This window comes from Lacerta agilis, chromosome Z, assembly GCF_009819535.1.
Source record: "Lacerta agilis isolate rLacAgi1 chromosome Z, rLacAgi1.pri, whole genome shotgun sequence".
Lineage (NCBI taxonomy): Eukaryota > Metazoa > Chordata > Lepidosauria > Squamata > Lacertidae > Lacerta > Lacerta agilis.
Window position 1 is genome coordinate 11970839 of NC_046331.1, and position 24321 is coordinate 11995159.

General features: G+C 42.9%; 1 protein-coding gene across 1 annotated transcript in view; it reads left to right on the top strand.

Moving 5' to 3' along the window:
- NUP214 (nucleoporin 214) overlaps positions 1-24321 on the top strand; it is an 81207-nt gene that overhangs the window by 34569 nt on the left and 22317 nt on the right. Inside the window, exons 21-27 of the mRNA XM_033137052.1 lie at positions 128-211; positions 1501-1749; positions 6426-6581; positions 7853-7961; positions 11996-12071; positions 19068-19176; positions 22889-22994. Of these exons, the coding sequence (XP_032992943.1) occupies positions 128-211; positions 1501-1749; positions 6426-6581; positions 7853-7961; positions 11996-12071; positions 19068-19176; positions 22889-22994 (889 nt within the window). The remainder of the gene's footprint in view (positions 1-127; positions 212-1500; positions 1750-6425; positions 6582-7852; positions 7962-11995; positions 12072-19067; positions 19177-22888; positions 22995-24321) is intronic.

Here is a 24321-nt window from a genome sequence, read left to right on the forward strand (position 1 = left end):
AGAAACCTTCTTGTCTTTTTTTTTAATGGATGTAAGGATTTGCAATTGAAACTGAATGCTTGCAGGATTATAAGGGTCCATACTGGCAATGCTTGATAAATAATCATCCTTCTTGCTTCTTTTCTAGGCAAACTGTCCCCTGTGAATCAGGGCCAGCTGAGGAATTTACTGTCTAAGAGGAAGGTGCCGCCCGTAAGGACAACTGCACCAGGTATCCTCTGGGACTTGAAAATCACTTGGCAAAGTTGTTTTTCCAACTGGCTCCTCCCCCTAACAAAGAGACACACACAATAGCCTGCCTTTGCCATTAGGTGGAGCCAGCTGCAAAGCATTGCAATATACTCCTCTCCTCTTCAAGGGGTCCTCTTTCAGGGTAGCCATGCCTTCCTGCTCTACTAGCTACAAGGGGCTCTATCAGACCAATTCACTATCCCTTTCCCTGCCAACACATTTTGTATATTTCTTTTTTAGTTGACAACTTGACATTCTGTATCTCCACTGACCATGCTTGGTCCTCATTGGCCTGCTTTTTGGAGGGGCTCCCCTTTGGGAGTTGTTGGGGTGTTGTTGTTTTTGTCCTTCTACAATCCTTGGGATTTGCTCGAGTGTGCTGTTGCCTCTCTCTTGTTTTGTTCTGTTTTAAATTAATCTAAAGCTGCTTGCACACTATACATTTTAAACATGTACCCTCCCTCAAAGCAGCATGGGAACTATGGTTTACCCCTTGGAGCTAGAATTCTCAGCTACAGGTCCCATGTGCTTTAAATGTATTGACCGTGTGTGCCATCAAAGCCAATTTTAATCTTGGAGTTGCTGGGGCAGAGCAAAGGCACCTCAACATATCAGATTGCCAATATCCCACCACATCCTGTTCCATGACTCTTCCTTCTGAAATACCACCCTTTTCCTAGGAAAATGGTTAGAAGAGGGATAGGGTGAAAATGTTAGAAATATAATTAGGACGGCTCATCATGGTACCCTGAAGATAGTGTGTTAAGATTTAATGATTTGAACTAGTGAAGAGATATGTGATTGATTATCAGCAGCAGTTTAAGTAAAATAAGATTTAATATTTGATTTAAGAAGCATTATGTTGTATTATAAGGTAAATTAAATGTAAAGAAGTTTATTTGGTTATTTTAATGATAACGGATTTTAAATTTAAAGATGGATGTTATTAAAGTAAATTAGAACTGAAAGCAAAGGAGAGAAAACGGGGGAAGTCACCCCAAGAAGATTCGAAACAAGAATTTTTTTGTGTGTAACAAGTAAAGGGATGTTGGTGTTCCGGCTTAGATTTATTTCTGTTTAGGTTTGTTTGTAATTGTTGTATGTTGTATTTGTGTTTTGTATTGTCTCTGTGTTTTTGTTTCTGTGGCAAACCAATAAAAATTTTATGAAAAAAGAAATACCACCCACCCCCTCAAAGCTACTGTATAAGCTTCCAAATCAGGAAGGCTTTCCTGTTGCTCTCATCCCCTCTTTGCCTTACAATTTCAGCCAACCTCTCCCAGTCAGCCTTCCTGTCCTTGAGATACGATGAAGATTTGGATGATGTTAGCTCCACGTCTTCCGTTGCCCAGTCCCTGGAGAATGAGGATGTTCAAGCCCCAGATCAAGAGGAAGAGGAGGTTGCACCAATCCAAGTTCCCCGGCATGCCCCCGTTGTCCGAACGCCCTCAATTCAGCCTGGTCTAATGATACAGCCCCTCCCTCACGGCAAACCCCACATCCCAATGGGCACTTTAAGTGAGTAGACTATAGAATGCACATCTTTCTCATTTTGCATTTCATTTTGCAGGATTTTTGTTTGTCAGTTTTGTTGGAGGCCAGGTGCTGAGTTGAGGTGACTAGAGGCTGAGCTGAGTTGAGATGAGATGACTAGATGCTGAATTGAGTTGACTCGATGCTGAGCTGAGTTAAGGTGGACCATTAGTCAGATCAAGTATATTAGTTTTCCTATGTTTTCATGAATGGAATCTCTTCTGCTGAGTGTCTGTTACAGTTTTGTGCACAGCTGAAAACACGGACACTATGCCAAGAAACCTAAATTCTCCACTAACTCATCCTCAACCTTCAATCCTCAATCCTCAATTCTTCACACATTCTTTTGCTCATTTTGCTGAAAATTGCTCAACCTCTTTGCTTCTGGGCCTCGGTATTCTGACTTACTGAGTTTCTGAGCTGCAGGGTCTGGGTGGGAGCAAACTGTAGCATTTGTTTTTTCACCATTATGCTGCTCTTCTAACAAGCTTAGGGCAGCAAACACGGTTTCCTTCTGCCTACTACAGTGGTACCTCAGAAGTCAAACGGAATCCGTTCTGGAAGTCCGTTCGACTTCCAAAATGTTCGGAAACCAAGGCATAGCTTCCAATTGGCTGCAAGAAGTTCCTGCAGCCAGTTGGAAGCTGCGGAAGCCCCGTCAAACATTTGGCTTCCAAAGAACATTCACAAACCGGAACACTCACTTCTTGGTTTGCGGCGTTCGGGAGCCAGAACCAACGAGTACCAAGGTGCTCGACAACCAAGGTACAACTGTACATATATCTTCACAAAATCCCAGTGTGGTAGGTTAGGTTGATAGCAATTGACTGGCCCTGGGGTATTGACCTGAGAGAGTCCCCACTTCCTTGCATGGCAGTTCCAGGCCTTTCTGGCTAGGGTTAATGGGAGATGACATCTCAAACATCTGATTGGTAAAGGCTGTTGTTTATTTATTTATTTATTTATTTATTTATTTATTTATTTATTTAAATTAATAAACAATTGTCAAACAACCAAAACGGAAAGAGAATTCCGTCGATTCCCCTGGACTTCCTTCCTCCCCTTTGTGGGTCCTTGTGTTAACTCCCCCCTCCCCCTCCACATCTTCGCTATTAATCCAAATCTGTTATATCTGCATTACAGTCATACCCCGGGTTGCGCACGCTCCATGTTGCGTAAGTTTGGGTTAAGAACACCCGCAACCCGGAAGCGTTTCCGGAGCACGCGCGACCCCCGGATGCGCAGAACGCTTATGCGCATGCGCAGAAGCGCTCAAATCTCGCTACTTCCAGGTTTTCGGGGTTTTTTTGTGCGTTCGGGATATGCACGCCTGCGTTACGCACAGTGACCTGGAACGGATCGTGTGCGTAACCCGAGGTTGCCCTGTACAACCATAATTCATCGTTAAACTACAAATATTATTCCAATCCTGCTGATAATTTTAATTGCTTACAATGATTTTTAAGGTAAATTATATATTTCCCCGATTCCTTATTAAAATTTTTGGTCTTCCTGATTTCTGATACTTCTGGTCATTTTTGTCATTTCAGCATAGTCCATCAGCTTAATCCGCCATTCTTCTCTGATAGGGAGTCTGTCTTCTTTCCATCTCGGGCAGCAGTGGTCACATACATAAATAGTCTTTCAGCGCCTAGAATTCCTAGAAGGAAAGTTTGGGGTTTTTTTTAGAAAAAGTTATTTTAAACATCCCCCCCCCCAGTTCATTATATATCATCTCCCAGAATTCTTTTACTACTTTACAAGTCCACCACATATAGTAAAAGGTGCCTTCTTCATCCTTGCATTTCCAGCATATATTTGACCTTGTTTTATACATTTTAGCTAATTTACTAGGAGTTAAGTACCAACAATACATCATTTTCATATAATTTTCTTTCAAAGTATGACATCCTGTAAATTTCAAATCCCAATTCCGTAATTTCTCCCATGCTGTAAATTGGGAGTTTTTCTTTCGGAGTTTTTGCTAAATTAATCTGCTTAAGATCATCTTCAATATTATTTATGTTCTCTTTGCCAGCTCAGTATAGTTCTGAATAATATTTTACAAAATGTTTTCTTATATCCTTCAGATTATCTATAACTTTACCTTCTATATTGAGTTTGAAATCAGAAATCAGTTCTTGCCAGTTAAGTAAATGTAAACGTTCCCTCTCACAGAGAACAATATATATATATTTAATAATAATAATAATAATGTCTTATTCCAAGCATGTGTCAGGAAAATCCATTAATAATCTGAATAATCCAATACTGGGGTAAACATGCCAATAACAGTAAGTTTAAAAAAAAGAAAAAGGGAGATTAAAAAATAATAATAATAATAAAACCAAAGTTAATAATAATAATAATGCAAAAAGTCCATATACTTTATCCAAAGAGTTTTATATTTCTGGTGAAAGTTAATTATTAATAGGAAAAATAAAATAAATCACTTGTAGATTGTTCTCATGCAGATTTTTTTTTTTTTTAAACACGTCCGGGGTGGACCTCCTTTTTACACCCCATCGACATTTGCCAAATTGATTCCCATTTCAATATACAGTTTGTTATTTTAAAAATTCAGAGCTCTAAACTTTTGGAAAAGTTACTGCTTTGATACTTTTTTGCCATGGAGCTGTGTTGGAGCCTGGTGCTTTCGCCTCGATCTCCTCCCCGCCCAACTCTTTTCAGAGCAATGTGTGGTGAAAAGAGCTTGACAATCACACTGCTGGACTCCTCAGAACCCAAAAGGACCTTTGGGCTTTCTTGAGGGTGCCCGGTGCCCTCATGCTTCCCCCAATTCACTCTCTGTCAGACGCCATTCCGCAGTAACCCGGAAATTGGTAAAGGCTGTTTTAACCACTCTACTTCAGTGGTTTGGTATATAGGTGTACACGGAAGAAGTGAAGGTGGTTGGACTGGATAGCCATATTCATGTGAGAGAGGTGGATCTTTAGCCCCTAGAAAGTCAGTAGGCCGTAAATGAAATGGAAGTTTTGTGCATCCTATACTAATTCTGTGCATAACTAGCAGGATTAAAGATACTAGTATTTTTTGTAATGGTTGGGATTAATCTGAGACTGTATCTTCCTGTACAGTTTGATTAATAATAATAATAATAATAATAATAATAATAATAATAATAATTTATTTATTTATACCCTGCCCATCTGGCTGGGTTTCCCCAGCCACTCTGGACGGCTTCCAACAAAATATTAAAATGCAGTAGTCCATCAAACATTAATAGCTTCCCTAATCAGGGCTGCCTTCAGATTTCTTCTAAAAGTCAGATAGTTGTTTATTTCCTTGACATCTGATAGGAGGGTGTTACACAGGGCGGGTGCCACCACCGAGAAGGCCTTCTGCCTGGTTCCCTGTAACTTGGCTTCTCACAGCGAGGGAACCGCCAGAAGGCCCTCGGCGCTAGACCTCAGTGTCCGGGTGGAACGATGGGGGTGGAGACGCTCCTTCAGGTATACTTAGCCAACTTTGACATATGCAACCATGAAGCCCTTACTGAAAATCTGTTTATGGCAGGAAATGTTGTTGCAAAGCGCTGGAAATTCATAATGGGCCACTACACACGATAGTTTGGTTGAGGAAAGCCTCTTGGGAGACAGAACTAATAATGTTAACAGATTAACACATCTTTTGGGAATGGAAGTGGAAATTGCGATGAGCTGTTGCGAAGATAGGACCCTTTTGTGTAAATTTTGATTATTACTGTACAGGTTCTCAAAGGACCCTTTGCTTTCTGTTTTGGTCTCATATCGTTGCAATTTAAAAAAAAAATGCACACAGGGCCTCAAAGCCCTTGGCCCAGAACCAGATAACCACAGCACTGATTTCATATGGGTGCTGTGGACAAAAGGCTCTGAAATAGCAGCCTCTCCAGCTGTCTAGCAAACTGTTTTGAAAGGGTCCTTCAAGAGCAGTTTGTGGTATCGAAGAGCAGAGCCTGATACTTCAAAGGGAGGAAAGGAGAAGGAAACTAAAACCCATCTTTCTTTCCCCTTCCATGGTTCTTTGAATTTTCCCATAATTTTTGCATAGTCTGATAAAACCATTTAGTTTTAAACCACCCCCCATTGTATTTCCTTATTATACATTATACTGTTGAATTTACCTTAATCCTGCTAGTGTTTTCACTTGTTTACAGTTATTTTAAGATATTTGAAGATGGCTATCATATCTCCCATCACTCTCTTTTATCCAGGCTAAAAATACCCTATTCCCTCAACGATTCACCCTAAAACTTGGTTTCCAAACCCTTGATCATCTTGGTTGCACATGTTCCAGCTTCTCAGTATTCATCTTAAACTGTGTGGCCAAGAACTGGACACAGTCCTGTAGTCGGGTCTGACCAAGGCAGAGTGGAACTGGTTATTTCCCTTGATCTGGACACTATACTTCTGTTGATGCAGCCTAGAATTGCATTAGCTTTTTTTGCTGCTGCATTGCACTGTTGGCTCATGTTAAGCTTGTGATCTACTAAAACTCCTAGATCCTTTTCACGTGTACTACTGGAAAGCTGCCCCCATCTTATATTTGGGCAGCTAGTTATTCCTGCCTAAGTGTAGAACCTTACATGATGTTTACAAGATGTTTGATTCTCTGCTGTTCATAGTAACTTAACAAAATCTTCTCCCACCCCATTCCAGTAGCCATGCCGAGAATCATCCCACAAGGGGCAGACAGCACAATGCTGGCAACAAAGACAGTGAAGCACGGAGCCCCTGCTCCCTCCACCGGCCTCCCAGCACCCCAGGCAGCAGCGGAAGCAGCATTGCGGAGACAGATGGCTACCCAGAACCCAGGTAAACCTCACACTTTGACCAGGTATCAATTTGGGGTTGCTAATAATTGGGTAGACTCTGCACATCCCCTTGCTTTTTAACTCGGGTTTTCCTTGATAAGTTTTTCATGCCATTGATGAAAGCAAACGAAAAAGAGGAGGTTTAATCATGACTGAAAGAGAGGGGCTGGTTCAGAAAATACTTCAATGGAGTCTCATTGGTCACTTGGTCATCTTCCAAACCAGCTCAGCATATGAAGGGAATGAGAGCACACAGCCTTCTTCCACTCCTAAACAATGCTCTGCCCCACTTGTGTGGAGTAGACAAATCCATGAAGGACAAGGCTATCAATGGCTGCTAGATAATAAAAAAAAACATATGCAAAGAGAACAGCACCGTATAACTACCACACACAAAAATACTGAAGGGCACACAACTGTAACAATCATATACTGATAAGAAGATGTTGGAGTAGGGTTGATAAAATACCATTAACATGCAGTCTGGCAGATATCATTACCCTTGTGCAGAGTACATTTCAACAAGGCTTACAGGGAAATGACATGGTCCCAAATCGTCATTTTACTGAAGAATGTTCTAAGAAGCCAATAACATATAACACCTCAAAAGCATTTCCAGGCTCTGATTGCAATCCTCACCCCGGAAAGACTTCAGGGACGTCTGTCTCTCAAAGAGGTTACTGGGTTTCAAGAGGTGATGCCACTGCAAGGGCCCAAATGTATGGGCAGGTTATTACAATTGTGTGCCCTTCAGCATTTTTTTGCCGTGGCCTTTGATGGCTGCTAGCCATCCCTCTGTTGAAGTCAGTGCACCTCTGAATCCCAGTTACAGTCATACCTCAGGTTGTTTTTTTTCCAAGTTAAGAACGTGGCAAACCCGGAAGTGCAGAAGCGCTCAATCGCGCCGCACACATGCGCAGGAGAAGCGCTCTAGTTGCGGACTTTTCGGGGTGCAAACGGCACCCCGAAACGGATTAAGTCTGTAACTAGAGGTACCGCTGTATATTTATTTATTTTTATTTAGAACATTTGTACTCTGCTCTTTGGCCAGAAATGCTCCTAGAGCAGCTTACATACACTCAAAACAAGACAGTCTTACAGTCTAAAAATGAACACAACACACCTGGAGATGCCAAGGGTTGAGCCTGGGGCCTTCTGCATGCAAAGCGGGTGCTCTTTCTCTGAATATGCAGCCTCTTAACCTTGTCTGGCTAATCGTAGTCAAGTTATTTTAACCATTAGCATGTCTCTTTATTATTGTTATGTTTAAAGCTGCGAGTGCTTCCTTAACTGAATCAACTTTGAAGAATGTCCCTCAGGTGGTGAATGTGCGAGAACTCAAGAGTAACACCTCTCCTCCAGCTGTTTCTACAATAATAGGGTAGGTAAACCCTTTTAATTTTCTGCTCACCTTTCAAATGTCCTGTTTTTGTTTAAGCCATTCGTACAGGACATTTCAGGTGTCAGTAGGGCAATGTAATTGTTTCAGAAAGGTAGTAGTGAGCCTCTGCTTGGGCTCCTGAAGCTGGTTGGCTCGTTTTCAAAGGAGCAAAGGGGCCATTGAAAAAAAGGGGCTCTCTGTATTCCATGGTCTTGGCTTTCTTCTTTAAAATAAAGTTTCTAGTCCCCTGGCCTTCCAAAATTAAATTGAGTGTAGATTTAGTGACCCAGAATGCAAATACAGACACACACACACACACACTTGCATGTGATTGACTTGTGCATGACCCATATACATTGTGCATGAACCACCTAACAGCTGGTGTGTGCTAGCACAGCCACCACCACCGCTTTTCCGCTTGTCTTCTAGCTTCCTTCCTGCTCTAGAACTTAAATTCCGGTTGAAGTTGTATATTTGGTACAGTATTTTTGCTCTGGATTGAAGAGAGAGTGGCAGAGAGAGCATTTAATGGGAGTTTAGAGGTTGCTCCCCACTTAAAGTGATTTTCACTTACGCACATGAGGCTCTGGGACGTAACCCCTGCATAAATTGGGAGTTGTCTGTACATTCAACCTTCCTGAAGTCGCATGGAGGATACAAGTTTCTGATTTTTATGTCCACCTCCTTCACCCCACCACCCCACCTTGCCAGTCCCAATTAAGCATGATAGCACCTGGTGCGTGTTTATCGCTTCAAAGCATCTCCAAACAAATCCCCAGCCAGATGGTCAAATATGCGTACAGTAGTTGTCTATGCTCTTGCTAACTTGGGAACAGAGTAAAGTGCCTTATACCAGATTAAACGGGTCCGTGTAGCTCAGAATTGTCTCCATTTACTGGCAGCAGTTCTCCAGGATTTCAGACAGGGGTTTCTCACAGGCCTGCCTAGAGTTGTCTGGGACATTCTGCATGAAAAGCAGATTCTCTGCCACTGAGCCATAGCTTTCCCCCCTCTCAGCTGCCGCTTCTTCCTTGCAAATCGCCCCTTTTTGTGGTGGAAAAGACATCACCTGTCATTCCTTTATGTAAGCTGGTGATTGATTGGTGTTCCATCCTGAAAGGTGAATTTGCCACATTTTGGTTTATGTCCCCTTCTTTTTGTTTGTCATTCATGAACTCCTTCCGTTGTCTGCCTCTCACCTACCTTTCCTTTCCTTTCCTTTCCCTTTTTCTTTTATTTTTTCAATGTGAAAAATTAACCTCCTTGCAAACTAGCATCAGATCTGCCTGCTTTTTTGGCCATCCGTATGCTCTGTTTATTCCCTCTGCTACTGTGAAAAACATCTGCTCTGTCATATTGTGCTTGCGAGCCTGTCTTTTATATATATCCTGCTGGGATTTTGCACATGCTTTATCTGACGCCACTGATGGTGATGGTTACATCTCATAGTCCCAGCACATGGCTGGTTCAGGGGTTAAATATTAATTAGGAACACAATTACCCTAGGAACGGGGGGGGGGGGGGAGAGAGAAAGAGAACGAGAGAAAGAGAATGAGAAATGGTCAGGACATAGAAATATGCTTTATACTAAGTCAGACCATTGATTCCATTCAGCTCAGTACTGTCTACACCAGGGGTCTGCAGACTTTTTCAGCAGGGGGCCAGTCCCCTGTCCCTCAGACCTTGTGGGGGGCTGGACTACATTTTGAAAAAAAATATGAACGAATTCCTATGCCCCACAAATAACCCAGAGATGCATTTTAAATAAAAGGACACATTCTACTCATGTAAAAACACGCTGATTCCCAGACCGTCCGCGGGCCAGATTTAGAAGGCGATTGGGCCGCATCCAGCCCCCGGGCCTTAGTTTGGGGACCCCTGGTCTATACTGACCAGCAGCAGCTCTGCAGGCTTTAAGGCACAGAGTCTTTCCCCAGTCTTATCTGGATATATTAGGGATTGAACCTGGCACCGTCTGCATTTAAAGCATATCCTCTACCACCAAGAAGAAGAATCTTTATTTGCATTGATCCCTAGCCATAGCAATAAAATAAAATACAATGTACCCAAGATAGAGGTAAAAACTTAACTATACAAAATACATTCTGGAGGTTTACATCAACAATCAAATTTGTTGTTGCTCAGTCGTGTCTGACTCTTCGTGACCCCATGACCGGAGCACGCCAGGCACGCCTGTCTTTCACTGCCTCCCACAGTTTGGTCAGACTCATGTTGGTAGCCTCGAGAACACCGTCCAACCATCTTGTCTTCTGTTGTCCCCTTCTCCTTGTGCCCTCCATCTTTCCCAACATCAGGGTCTTTTCCAGGGAGTCTTCTCTTCTCATGAGGTGGCCAAAGTATTGGAGCCTCAGCTTCAGGATCAGTCCTTCCAGTGAGCACTCAGGCCTGATTTCCTTCAGAATGGATAGGTTTGATCTTCTTGCAGTCCATGGGACCCTCAAGAGTCTCCTCCAGCACCATAATTCAAAAGCATCAATTCTTCGGCGATCAGCCAATCAAATAACAGATCTTATTCTAATTGTGCCTGATAAAAAATTTGCAGTTTTTGCTGTCACCTGGTTATCTTGATCTGCTAGAAGAAAGGTCACAGTAGCAATGGTTAAGTGACCTGGTATGGACAATAGTAGAGGGGTAATAACTCACTCCTCAAATATTTATAAAGGGTGCAAGCTAGAAGCACATGAGCTACTGATTCAATACTGCCATCTCCACATTTCACATAAGCTTTTTTCCAATGAAATCGACCCTCAAGTACAGCTGAAGGCAGTATATTTAATCTTGCATAAGTGAAAGCTTGCCTGTGTTTTGGAATTGTTAAATTTTGCAAATAGCGTGCCAACATATCAAAATGGCTAGGTGGAAAATAATCATACCATGGACAAAATTTCCTTATGCTCTACCACCAAGCTGCAGCCACTTCCCAAATAGGTACACAGAGAGCTGTAACTCCCTTGTAACTCAGTTTGACCATTGACCCATCTATTTCAGTACTGTCTTCACTGACTGGCAGTGGATCTCCAGGATTTCAAACCAGGGTGGAGATGCCAGGCATTGATTCATGGTATTGTCAGTGTGACAAAAAATAAAAGAGCCCAGTCTATGCAAACGGAGGAGTGTGTTTGTGTGTACACACACACTCACACCAAAGGGGTATGCAGCACTTTCTCTGTGCATCCTCAACCCACTCCTGGCTGTTGCTGCAAGCAAGCCTTCTGCACACACCCTCACAAAAAGAATTCTCTTGGATCAGACCACAGGTCTTCTGTTATCAACAGGAACCAAGAAGAAGCCCACAAGCAGTGTAGGGGTGGGGGACTCATCTTGAGTGTCTTTGCCTTGCTCGGCTGTGCCCGTGAACTCTGATAAAGCCGCTTGCTTGCTTGCTTGCTTGGATGGAGGATAGAGAGGGGTGGACCAGTGTGTTTCTCATACTTTTGCCTCTGGCCCCACCTCCTATTGGCATGTTGCCCTCACAAGGGAATGCAGCCCTTGAAGGAAGGATGGGATAAAAATGGAGTAAATATGAAAGCAGTAAAAAGGCTAGAGAATTCCAGTCTCTGGTACGTTTGATTAAGTCTCTGCACTAGGCGTAACCCATCTGAACTGATGGAGCGGAGACTCATGCAAACATACCCCAAGGTTCCACTGACTTGAAGGGTGACTCTACTGTGTCTTGAATGATGTTATGGACCCAATCTTGTCCATGCAAAGATGGAGGAGAATTATGCAATCTTGGCAGAATGTAATCGGCATAACAGTAACTCATGCAGGGGTGCAGCAGGCAACACGCCCTTTGAGAATCTTGCATTTTCTTTTAGGAGTTTAGCATTTATGCTGTCACACGGAGTTAATCCTCAGCATCTCCAGGAAGGGCTGGGAGATAGCCTCTGCCATTCAGTGTAGGAAATACTGAGCTATATGCACCCCAATAATCTGGCTCATTCAATGGCAGCCTCCTGTGTTTTGTTGGTGGTTTGTTTGGCCTCTGAAATCTTTTCCTTTTCCTTTTCTAGATCATCGGTTCCTCAGTCTGCTGCACAAGCTGTCCACCAAGTTCTGGCAACTGTAGCTACCAATCAGGCGAGCCAGGTATCACCCGTCCCCTGAAACTTCTCTTTCTTTATAGACCTTTCCTATCGTAGAGGCCAGAGTTTTTGCTAAGGGGTCTAGTTCAGTACTTGAGCACTTACTTTGCATGTAGTAAACCTCAAATTCAATCCCTGGCATCTCCAATTAAGGCTGGGAGAGACTCCCTAGGCTGAAACGCCTGGAGAGCCACTGCAAGTCAGTGTAGGAAATACTGAGTCAAATGGACCCAAACGTCTGACTTGGTACATAAGTTTAGCTTCTTATGTCCTGTCCCATATGACACCACTGTTGTAGCATTAGCACTAGCTGTCCCTCTACTACCAAGCAAGGTTCAAGGTCCATGTATTCATTTACAAAGCCCTGAACTGCATAGATCCAAGATACTGCCTAATAATCCTTTATATCCCAGCTTGATCACTGAGATCATCTGCAGGAGTGTGTCTGGTCATACCCCAAGCTGGTGAGGCTTGTTTGATGACAACAAGAAACCAAGCCTTTAGTGCCATCAGCCCAGTCCTGTGGAACACTCTGCCACTGGAGATTCAGTGGACATCTTCTGTGCCAACTTTTAAATGCCTGCTGAAAACTTCTGTTCCACCAGGCCTATGCAGGTGACTAATAGTATATTGTTAGGGAAATATAGGGGCTCAAGTCCAATACTCTAGGCTCTCACACACATTTCCTTTTCCATTCTATACAGCCATACCTCATGTTGCGTCCGCTTCAGGTTACGTATTTCCGTGTTGTGTCCTGTGGCAACCTGGAAGTACAGGAATGGGTTACTTCCGGGTTTCACCACTCATGCATGCGCAAAAGTGCTAAATTGCGCATGTGCAGATGCGGCGCTTCGGCTTGCGCCAGTTCTGTGTTACGGACAGGCCTCCGGAACAGGTCACGTCCATAACACGAGGTTCCACTGTAATTTCAGTAATTATCCAACAATCCCTCCCTTTGTTCAGAAAAAAACCCCTTACCTTTGCTTTGGAATTCATAATTCTCCTTTAAACTTCCAACCATTTGTTTCGCTTTCTTTTTTGGCTTTCTGCTTCAATTTTCTTTCAACTTATGTGCACACAGCATTCATGACACATGCTTAATGCAGCCTGAGTGTAATTCTTTAATACCTTCTTTACAATACCGTATTTTACTTGCCAACATTACAATCTCGGTTACATCCTGCTGATGCCCTTTGTAGCTCTAGAAATCACACACAGAACAAGCAATAACACTATGACAAGTAAGTCTAGCATGTTGTACTCAAAATATTACAGTAGAACTATAATCAATTCAAAGCGGGGGCTATGGAATAGAGTCCATGAATCAGATATTTTCTGATTCCCAAAGGTTTTCTGAAGGCATGTAGCCCTGTGAGGAAGAATCATAAAATCATAGAATTGCAGAGTTGGAAGGAACATTGAGGAACATCTGTTCAGACCCCCTGCAGTGCAGGAATATGCAGCTATCCCATATGGGGATTGACTCTGCAACCTTGGCATTATCAGCACTGTGGGGATAACCAGCATCTGGGACGACCAGTAATCCCGGAGTTCCTGCTCCCACTGGCCGTGAAAGGGTCCGCTGGTTATGATCTGAAGGTAGTTTCCGGAGGTTCCGGAGGTTTCCGGATAGGAAAGATAGGCAAAGCTAAAGTAGCGGCCAAAACTTAGAAGGCCAAATAAACTTTTAGAAATAAAATGAAATAAATACTAAGAGACTGCAGTCAATGGTGAAGAAGCGCTCCACTGCTCTGTGCAGCTTGGTTTCTCTTTCGGTTTCTCTCTGGCTTGTCTCGCACTGATGTTCTTTCTTAGCTTGTCTTGCGCACTCTCCACACCGCTACAGAGAGCAGGGGCTATTTATTAGGAAGTTAAACATCGTCATAACATTGTCAACAACCAATCACAACGTTGTTTCTAGGTGAGTTTCTGGGCGGGAAACTCTTAACTGACCGTTAATAAAGCTAAATTGGCGCGCTTTGCCCCAAGTGTGGAGGGATCCATGCAGCAAACCTTCTGCCGGATCCTTTACCTTCCATGCGAAGCGCGGAAGGTTACCTTAAAGAAAACAGGTGCAGGAGCACCTTAAAACGTATTCCCACACAGCACCATGCTCCAACCAATTGAGAAGAAACACACAAAACAGATGAGAACCAAGGATTGCTCTTTTCAGGCCCAAAAAATTGTCTGAAGGACGACAGTCTTTGTTCTCTGGATCAATCCATGTGATTGGGCATCCAAAGGAGAAAACAAGGCATGCAGGGAATAGGCTTGCCCCTTCTGCTCAGGTGGTAGGAATGGTATGACCCACACAAGTTGGTGCTAAGCTCATAACCTCATCTATGGTGTTCAGATAGGTGTTGTTAAGCCCCTGCTCCTCTTCTTTTCCACCGGGGAATTGAGTTTGAAGGATCTCTGTCCCTGGCCTCCGGGATCAAGTCTCAGTTGTCTCGAGGCCATCAGGACGCATCTTTTTACACCAGGCTGGCACTTGTGGCACTTGGCAGCAGCATGGGCAAGTGAGGAGCACTTGCAAACAGTCCAGTTTCAGGGTGCGAGGGAACATAGATCCAGTCTCCAGGTTCCAATGACAAATGATCCTTTAGTGGTTCCAGGAGAGTTTCTCTCCCCCCCCCCCTTTGGATAGAGAAATCTTTGTGCCCTCATTATTATCCCACTTTTCAGACACCTGTAGGTTGAAGAAATAGCAGGAGACTAAAAGCAGAGTTCATCAGGGGCTCTCAGTCCTATTCATTTCACAAGCCTCACTAGTTAGCATTAGGCCTATGAGACTTTTGAAGGACAAGAATAGGCCCATTAGCAGCAAGCTAGTCATCACTCTTTGTAGTGGCATAGCCTCTTCCACCACAAGCAGTTTCCTAGCCTTTGCACCCTGTCCCTTTTTGACAAAGTTATTGGCCTAATGTTTCTTACAAATGTGTTAGTGATTATCTCTGTATTAGCTTTAAAAAAGGAGAACCTAATCCAGTTTTTAGCAGCTGCTCATTCCTCCCTCCTTTTTGTGTTTGTCAGAGTGAATGGGGAAACCCAGCCAAATGGCTGAGGTTATTATTATTATTATTATTATTATTATTATTACAATTTTAAAGGCATTGGTGAGAGCAGCAGATCAGAACAGTTCAAAAAGTAATAAAATACAAAGCAAAGGGCAAAGGTTAACAATACAAAATGAAAGCAAGCTACTTGTTGCCAAAGTTGTTTAAAACTATGACAAAGGAAGAAGGACATCTCCCCGCCTACCACTTGCTTCCTAGAACAGTGCTAGTCAAAATAACATTTTCTTCTTCTGCAAGATAGCATAAAGCAGTCAGGGAGGAGTTTGGTATTGAAGGAGGGAGGCAAAGGTAAGTAAGAAAACTCAAGCCTCAGAGGTTATTTAAATTTATTGTGTATTATAACCATGATCAGATTAATTCTATTTTCAAACCCTTAAAAGTAATCCACATGTCACAATCCAGTTTGGGACTGAATAGTGGCATAATTTTGGGGAGATATGCCAATTTTCTCCCATTGTTTCAACTGCTTTTCGTAAGCCCCATGAGGAAGGGTTTTTAATGCTCAGTCTCTTACAGACTGCACAAACTCAAGCTTTCTTTCTTTAATTGTAATTTTAATTTTTCATTTTCACCTTTTCCATATATTTTTAACAAGCAAAACAAAGTCTAACTTTCCTTCCCCTTGACTTCCCTCCCCTCCTTTCTGTGGTTACTTATTCTCTATCTTTTTATTACTGCATATCCAATTAAAATATATTCATTTCCCCCTACCTTCCACTTAATCATCTCTTACTGCATGTGTTTATTATCAGTCCCACTAATGTTTTGATTTTTTTACAGTATATCTTCAAATAATCAATAAAATTTCCCCACTCTATTTTAAAAAGTCTTTCTTCTTGATTTCTTATTCTTCTGGTGAGTTTCACCATTTCTGTATACTCCATTAATTTTTATTGCCAATCTTCTTTTATCGGAACTGTTTCTTCTTCCATCTGTGGGCATAAATCATTCAAGAAGTTGGGGTAGCATACATAAACATTTTTCCCCTTGTTCTCTGGGTACTTCTCCATCAGTTATACCTAAAATAAAAGCTTCTGTTTTTCCCCACAAAAGTTATCTTCATCATTTTTTAAAACTCGTTATAAATCATTTCCCAGAAAGCCTCTTTCTTTCTTAACAAAAATACATACCAATTGCAAAGTATCTTTTTTATAATATACTAAGATAAAACAGCTACTTAGTCTAAAAAAGAACAAAGTTAGAAAGAAGAAAAGAGAAGAGACTTGAGGAGAGAGAAAGGAAGAGAAAAGGGAAAGAGAGAAAAAACTAAGGAAATATAGAAAAGAGTAAAATAACTCCCAGTTCTTTGTCCTGCAGCTTCATATGATATCTATTTGTTAAAACCCAACCATTCTGTGTTCTGTAAACCAGTACTTTTTCTATCTATAAATCCTGATATTACAAGTTCATTTTCTTTAAGGTTGGCGTATTTCAAAAAGTTAAAACCAGGACACCCCGAAAGTTGTGTTGCCTTCTTTTTTAAAAAAGGAAACCCCCAACATTGTTGAGCTCCCCCCCCCCCGCCTCGGACAAACTACAAAGCACCGCATTTCAGGACCCCCCCCCCCCCCGACATCACTTCCACCTTTGAAATTCTGGCAATGTCCAGGAAAATCCAGATGTATGGCAGCCCTAATTTTCTCCCCCCCCCTTTTTTATTAATCAAAGTACACACTTACATATACATACACATAGAACAAGTACACATTAAACACACCTACACATATAGATCTAATTCCAAATACATTTTCATCCATATATTTTTATTACAAAAACTCTTTAAAAATATAGGTTCATTCTAGCCTTCTGTTCGCTTCAGTAAGGCTGAATTTATACATAATCTCATCTTTGGGCTTCCCACTTGATCTCTTCATTAAATTAGACATTAAACATGTTTTCAATATGTATATTTTCATGACTTGGCCCTGATGTTGCTCTTTTTCTATTTCCTTTTTCTTTTAATTTCTTTTTTTTTTTTAGTATTCTTTTTATCATTTTTTATTTTTATTATTGCTGTTCCAATTCTTGGTAAGACAGGAGCTATTCCAAGATTATAACTGTATTAGTGTTGCACCTTGCCATATTTCAAAAAGTTAAAACCAGGACACCCTGAAAGTTGTGTTGCCCTTTTTTTTTAAAAAAAGGAAACCCCCAAGATTGTTGAGTCCCCCCCCCCCCCGGACAAACTGCAAAGCACCGCATTTCAGGACCCCCCCCCCCCCGACATCAATTCCACCTTTGAAATTCTGGCAATGTCCAGGAAAATCCAGATGTATGGCAGCCCTAATTTTCTTATCATGCAAATTTCCAACAAATGTCAGAAATATTTTTTTCTGTCTAATTAAGCATGTTAACTTTGCTATCTCAGCCAGATCCAATAATTTTATCAGCCATTCTTCTATAGTGGGTAGTGCTGTATCTTCCCATCTTTATTCGTAAAGCATACTTGCTGCTGTAATCATATATTAGAGTAATCTTCCATAATCCTGTTCTAATTGTGTATCCATTAGCTCTAAGAGAGAAAGTTCTGGCTTAAATTGAATATTAGCCTTTAAAATGTGATATATATATATATATAGAGAGAGAGAGAGAGAGAGAGATACACACACACACACACACACACACACACGTATATATGTATTTGCAGCCAATATTTTTTAGCTTTTTAACATGTCCACTGGCATGATAAAAATGTCCCTTCATGTTCTTGGCATTTCCAGCAAACGTTTGAAACATCTTTATGCATTCTGAATGGTTTCTCAGGAGTTAACACCAAATATCATTTTATATAAATTCTCTTTAAGATTGCAACACAATGTAATTTTTAAACCCCTTAGTTCACATACATTCCCACTTTTCTTTTCAAAGTGTTTTTATTAAAACATTTTATTTGGTTACGAAAGTGCATACATTTTCTCAATCTTCAGATCATGAAGTCCTTTCTACAGATCCATCCTATCTGGTGTGAGGTGGGGAGAGAGTAGGGGGCTGTAGACTTTCATTCTTTTACATAGTGTATGTGCAAGATTGCTGTGCCCGTGTCACTTGGGTTGGTTCTCTTTTTATTCTCTTACTAGTTTTCATTGTAATTGAGAGAGGTTGTGGGGCCTAGGGCATGGTTGGTTGCCTTCAGTTGGTTGCAGTGAGTTTTGCTGGCATGTGTATGAGAGGGAGGGGTTAAAAAGTGATGAAGCTACAATAGAATTAAAATGATGTAAAAACAAGTCTGTTATGAGGACTGGCTGCTAACTCCTTCCAGCTGAAGGGGTCAGCCCAAGACCACACCTTCTGGTCTGGATGGTCCAGGAGTGGTTGGAGGGCACACTGTCTCTTATTCCTTGATCCACCTCTGAGCTGGATGGCTGATGGTGCCCCAAGAACATGGTACATTAAGCCTTCCAACCTTTGCATTCTGAAAGGGCTGTTGCTTACTGCCTTCTCCCTGACACACAAGTTTTCTATGTGCATGCAATAAGGTTTAGTTGTTGGTAGTTGTGTTGCATTCAAGCATATTTACCCACTTGCAGTCTGAAGTGGGTAAGGCCAAACAGCAGATGTGCCGAGCTGAACATGCCTAGGATTTCCTAACTTTGCCTTTGGGCAGATTCTCTGTGTGCCTCCTAAGGACATGTTAATTCTGCCCTTCATGGTACCCCCTCTTTTTCACGGGGACTGCAAACAGGCAACTCCCCATTTGTGTGTGGGGCGTATGTGTTCCAGGTCACTATGTGTGTCAGCCCATTCCGCCCCCACCCTGTCCCTTCCAGGGGGTGTCAGTGGTTGCGCGTCAATCAGATATGCACAAGATGGTCACTGCCTGTTGTTATTTCTTGCCTAGAGTGCACCATCTCTCAAGCCCTTATCCTTTCTTGTATACTTATTGGCCTAACTACTATTGTGTTTTGTTTTGTTTTGTTTTTTAGGGACCTTCACCAAGCTCACTTAAGGTGCAGTCTCCACCCAGCTCTGCTTCTGTGGCAAGTGTCACCATGGCGTCTACTGGCCAGCCATCTGCTGGCAAAAAGAGCACAGGTCAGTTTATGCTGCTGCTGCTGCTGCTGCTGCTGCTGCTGCTGCTGCTGCTGCTGCTGCTGCTGCTGTTGTTCAAATTGATATCCTTACCCTTCTCCTGAAGGCACCCAGAGCAGCAAAAACACAAGATAATCTGTCTAAACACAGTTCTTAAGCAGATGCAAACTAGGAAAGATCTGTATGCAGAAGGCTTGTGGGAAGAAGACGACCTTCAGTAGGTTCCAGAAGATACTGGTGATGGCACCTGCCTTAATATTTAAAGGGAGGGGGATCCAAAGAGTAGGAAACCAGTGCTAGTCCTACTCATAGTAGACCTGTTGTAGTTAATGGATGTGACTAATTCGGATCCATTAATTTCAGTGGGTGTACTCTGGCAGGTAAAGCTTGGATACAACCTAGACTGAGAAGCAGAAAGCACCAGAGGACCCACCACCTCTCCTTCTAATAGTAAACTTGATTGTTGAGAGATGATAGGACTGTAGCCAAAGTAGAGCCACCAACAAACAAGAACCTATAGCTTACAGAAGTAAAAAAAAAAAACCAACCATCAGTGGAGCCAAAAAATAGCCCAATAAGGACTTAGCATGCACAGTGGCCAGTGCTGAGTGCCTTAGGAGAAAACCAGAAAAATGTGTGTGGGGTTGTTGTTTTTTAAGAATGGAATGGAGTAACCTGGGGAAGGGCACAAGCTGGCTGTCTGGCAGAAGGAATGGAAGTGTTCCACCCACCAGTGGTACATTGCAGGTCCTGTCCTAATAGTGTTAACATAGAGTGCTTATCTGTTCAGAAATGGCATTTCCCCAAAATTAATCATAATTTCAACACACTTGCAGGACTCCTTAGTTAAGCAGAAATGTAGAAGCTTGATTTCAGAATGTCTACCTTGAGTATTGTTGCGGGGGCAGAAAATTGCAGACGGAAGGGGAGGGAAGAGGGACTTGGCCTGCTCAAGGCATTATGACGTACCATGGGGTAAAAGTATCCCAATTTCAAGGAATAGTGAAATTGAGCCAGGTAGATACAGTATCCAGCTACAGTACTGAGAGTAGACATTCTGAAATCAATGTACCCAAGTCAATCATGTCCCATCATTTTCAATGGGCCTACTCTGAGTAGGACTAACATTGGGTACTGCCAGCTAACGAGATCTGAAGTGGCAATTACTGACTAGGAGCAAGAACCTGGGGCCATAGTAGCATAAGCTCAATAAAGACATCAGCTACCAGGGTGTAGTAGCCATTAAAAGGGCTGGTTCCAGGATCTTTAGGAACAGAATTAGGGATGAAACTGACAGTGTCATAATGTCATTGTACAAATCAGTGGTGCAACCACCAACAGGAATCCTGTGTATTCAAGTCTGCTGTGCTGGGATTGTGACTTTTTGGCTACATAAATAGGTAATGACACTTAAAACCTGAAATGCTGGCAACCATGGGGTGAAGTTTTTTTAAAGTCTTTCTGGATCCAGCCTTCTTTCTCCAGTGGAGCTCAGTCAGGTGCTTCTGTGAGGTTCACAAGTGGAACGTGAAAGCAACAGACCTCATCCCCCACCAGAAATGACATTTTTATTTTAACAAATAGGACAGATTTAAATCACGAGCAAGCTGGAAATGTTGGGCGTTGAATCCTACAGCACTTTCATTGCCTTCTTGAATAATTGTGGTTATTTTTGTTTTTTAAAAAAAACATTTTCGTTGTTTCCAGCATTAGTCCTGCTCAAGAGTAGGCCCACTAAAACTACTGGACCCAAGTTAATCATGCCCGTGAATTTCATTGGGTCTGCTCTCGGCAGCATTAGCACTGGACACAACCCTTTCTTTGGAATTTTAACAGAAAAATCTTGCTGTACACATCAATATAGGCAGTCCCAAAACAGGTATCTGAACAAAATTGAGTAAGTGTAAGCATATGTTCATGGCAGTGAGATCCCTGAGCCGCTGAGTGATAAACTGTTCATCTTTCCAGCCTTGCATTGTAAGTCTCTTAGCCATTGCAAGATTTTTCAGAACCCACTCTTGCCACATTTTGAACATTTGTTGTTATGGTGACAATTTCGAGAGATGTTTGCCCAAGGTCTCTTGATAGCTTTTGTATGCAGTTAAATAATAATAATAATAAATACGCAGTGCTATTACCTCTTGGGAGGTAGTGGCTGTCAGCCTCCCTGTTCATCACCCCTTCTTTCAATGCATACACAATCCAGACTGATTCTTGTTTTGGTTAGGAAACCACTCAGACCGAAATCATTTTTATTACTGGCATCGGCAATACCTTTTTGTCGTGCGAGGAAGGAGCCTGCAAACAGCCCTGAAAGGGGGGGGGTTGGTGCGATTCTGGTGTGTGTGGGCATTCAGGCATTTTCTCTGAAGGGACCAAACTGCTAGCAACCCAGAATTGGAGACCATGGTCAGACCATGTTTTTCAGTTCTGAAGGCCGGTTACGGCTTATGTGAATTTAGGAGTTGGGAACACAAGAGCCGGGTTGCTGGATCAGGCCAAAGGGTGGGGGAGGGGCATCTGGTCCAGCATCCTTTCCCTACTGTGGCCAACCTGGTATTCACAAGCATGCTGACTCTGACAATAGAGGGTGGAGCATAGGTTTTGTGACTGGTGTTACTGACAGCCTTATCCTCTATGAACCTTCCCCCCTGCAAGGGATACATTTGTTTGTGGGGTAATCCATCAATGGCTGCATGGAAGGGGGGAGCAGGAGAGAAGGTGTTGGGCAGGACCGTAGCCAAATCTGGGGCAGAGCCACACCCTCCTTTCTCTCACCACGCCAACATTCGTTCATTCTGTTTCTCATATTCTCATTCTGTTTCTTTATTGATTCATTCATTGATTCATTCCTTCTCACACACTTACACAAACTTCACATCATTCATGCATTCACCCCCTTTATAACTTCTCTAAAGTATTGTCTCTCACACATGAATACGTGTTCATATTTCCAGTGGGGATGGAGTCGGAGTGGTGCAAAGGCTTGCTAAGCTGATACATTTATGGAAAGCTGCTTGATCTGCTTATTGGAGCTCAGTCATATAATCTCTCCCTCTGCCCCCACCCACTCAGTGCCAGTTTTCAGAGCTCTCTGCCCAGAATTTGTTGTCTTAGGCTGGAGTGTTACTAGCTCCTCTATAATTACTTATCTTCAGGAAAGGGAGAGGGCTTCTTATCGCCCATTCTGGCTTGTGTGGTGCAGTGTTGGAGCCAGTGTGGTGTTGGAGCCAGTGTGGTGTAGTGGTTAAGAGCGGTAGACTCGTAATCTGGGGAACCGGGTTCGTGTCTCCACTCCTCCACATGCAGCTGCTGGGTGACCTTGGGCTAGTCACACTTCTTTGAAGTCTCTCAGCCCCACTCACCTCACAGAGTGTTTGTTGTGGGGGAGGAAGGGAAAGGAGAATGTTAGCCGCTTTGAGACTCCTTCGGGTAGTGAAAAGCAGGATATCAAATCCAAATTCTTCTTCTTCTTCTTCTTGGGAAGGTAACACAGCAAGTCCCAGAAAGAGCCGATAACTCAGTGGCAGAGCATCTGCTTTGCATGCGGAATGTCCCTGCTTCATCTTTAAATAATTGGATGAAATGTGGGGTATAAAACATAGTAACTCAAAAAGACTTGTCCTGGGAAAGCTGACAGTGGAATGTCTCTCCCCCTCCCCCTCCCTTCTATCTATGGTGTGTGTATAACTCTGTGCTGTATTTACAATCCCAGGGCAAGGCCCTCTCAAGACATCAGCATCCGTGACTTCTGCTGCTGCTACGCCCACTCCATCAACAGCTGCCCAGTTCAACAAAGCGTTCACATTTACCACCTCTGTGTATGTATGGACGTCTTTCTGTTTTCGTCTCTTTGATGTCCCTTGGTAGCACTGGTGCTTTATATAGCAACAGCAAGACACATGATCACTTTTCAGAGAGTCAGTGTAATGCGGTGGTTATATTCCTGAGAGGTGTGTTAGGCTGAGTGATGAAGGCCACCCTGGCCTCTTAGTTCGAGGCTTGGTTAGAGCAGCCATGGCCAACCTGGTGTCCTCTAGCTGTTTGGGATTAGAGCTCCCATCAGCCCCACGCTGGTAGGAGTCGTAGTCCAAAACAGCTGGAGAGCACCTGGTTGGTAAAGGGCTGCATTAGACTACCAGATTGAGGACCCGGGGAAATAACCTTCAGTACTACCTTGCAGGATTGTTGTGAGATTAAAACAGGAGAGTCATGGCTGTCACCTTGAGCTCCTCGGAGCAAATATAAGGTACAAGATGGGAGCCTTCACCCCACTTGGGAATAAGCCCAATGAAATCCAGTGCTTCTGAATAGACATGGCCAGGATTGCAGCCTATGTGCACTATGTGGGAGGTGGAGATGAAGCTCAAGTGAACTGTTGTAGGGGAGGGTACAACAACCTGCCTTCTATCCTGGTTTGGCTGCCCTTGGCTCTTGTTGACAAGGGTTCAGAAGAACACAAAAAATCCACAAACACACGGCATGCTATCTCATTACCAGCCACCACCAGAATTCTTGGCAATATTTGTAAGCCGATTTCTCAGTAATGGCACAAGCCCTAATGATAGCCCTTTTGCTAGGACAGAAATTGCATGTCTCACAGTGTGCTGGTCAACCTGCCAGTAGCCACTGGTGTGCGTTGAGACTGGTGGGTTTGGGAGGTCAGGAGCCCAAAAGTAGGCAGCACCATAGCCAATGACAGGCAGAGCCAGCTAAGTCCTCCCAACTTAGTTCTGCAAGGGGCAACACTGATTTGATTTGATTTGATTTGATTTACTGTATTTCTATGCCGCTTTCCATTCAAATGAATCACAAAGTGGCTTACAAAAAATAAACAACAATAACAGGACACTAGTGGGCGCTGACTGAAGTCAGTAGGGCAGTGCCTCATTTGCCCAAGCTAGCCTCCCCTGCAACCTGCAGCACTGGATATAGAAAATAAAATATAAAATAAAAAGCCTTCATGCAGATCCAGGCACAGAAACTGAAATGCACCCATGGAGGGGCTGAATCTCTGGTCCACCTGAGAGCATGGAAGCTGGAAAAGATGCAGTGGCCCAGTTAGCCATAATGTAGCTTTTATGGCTTGGGAGGGAAAGCCTGTAATCTATACTCATGGAGGTGACTAAATCATCCTTTTGCCATCTG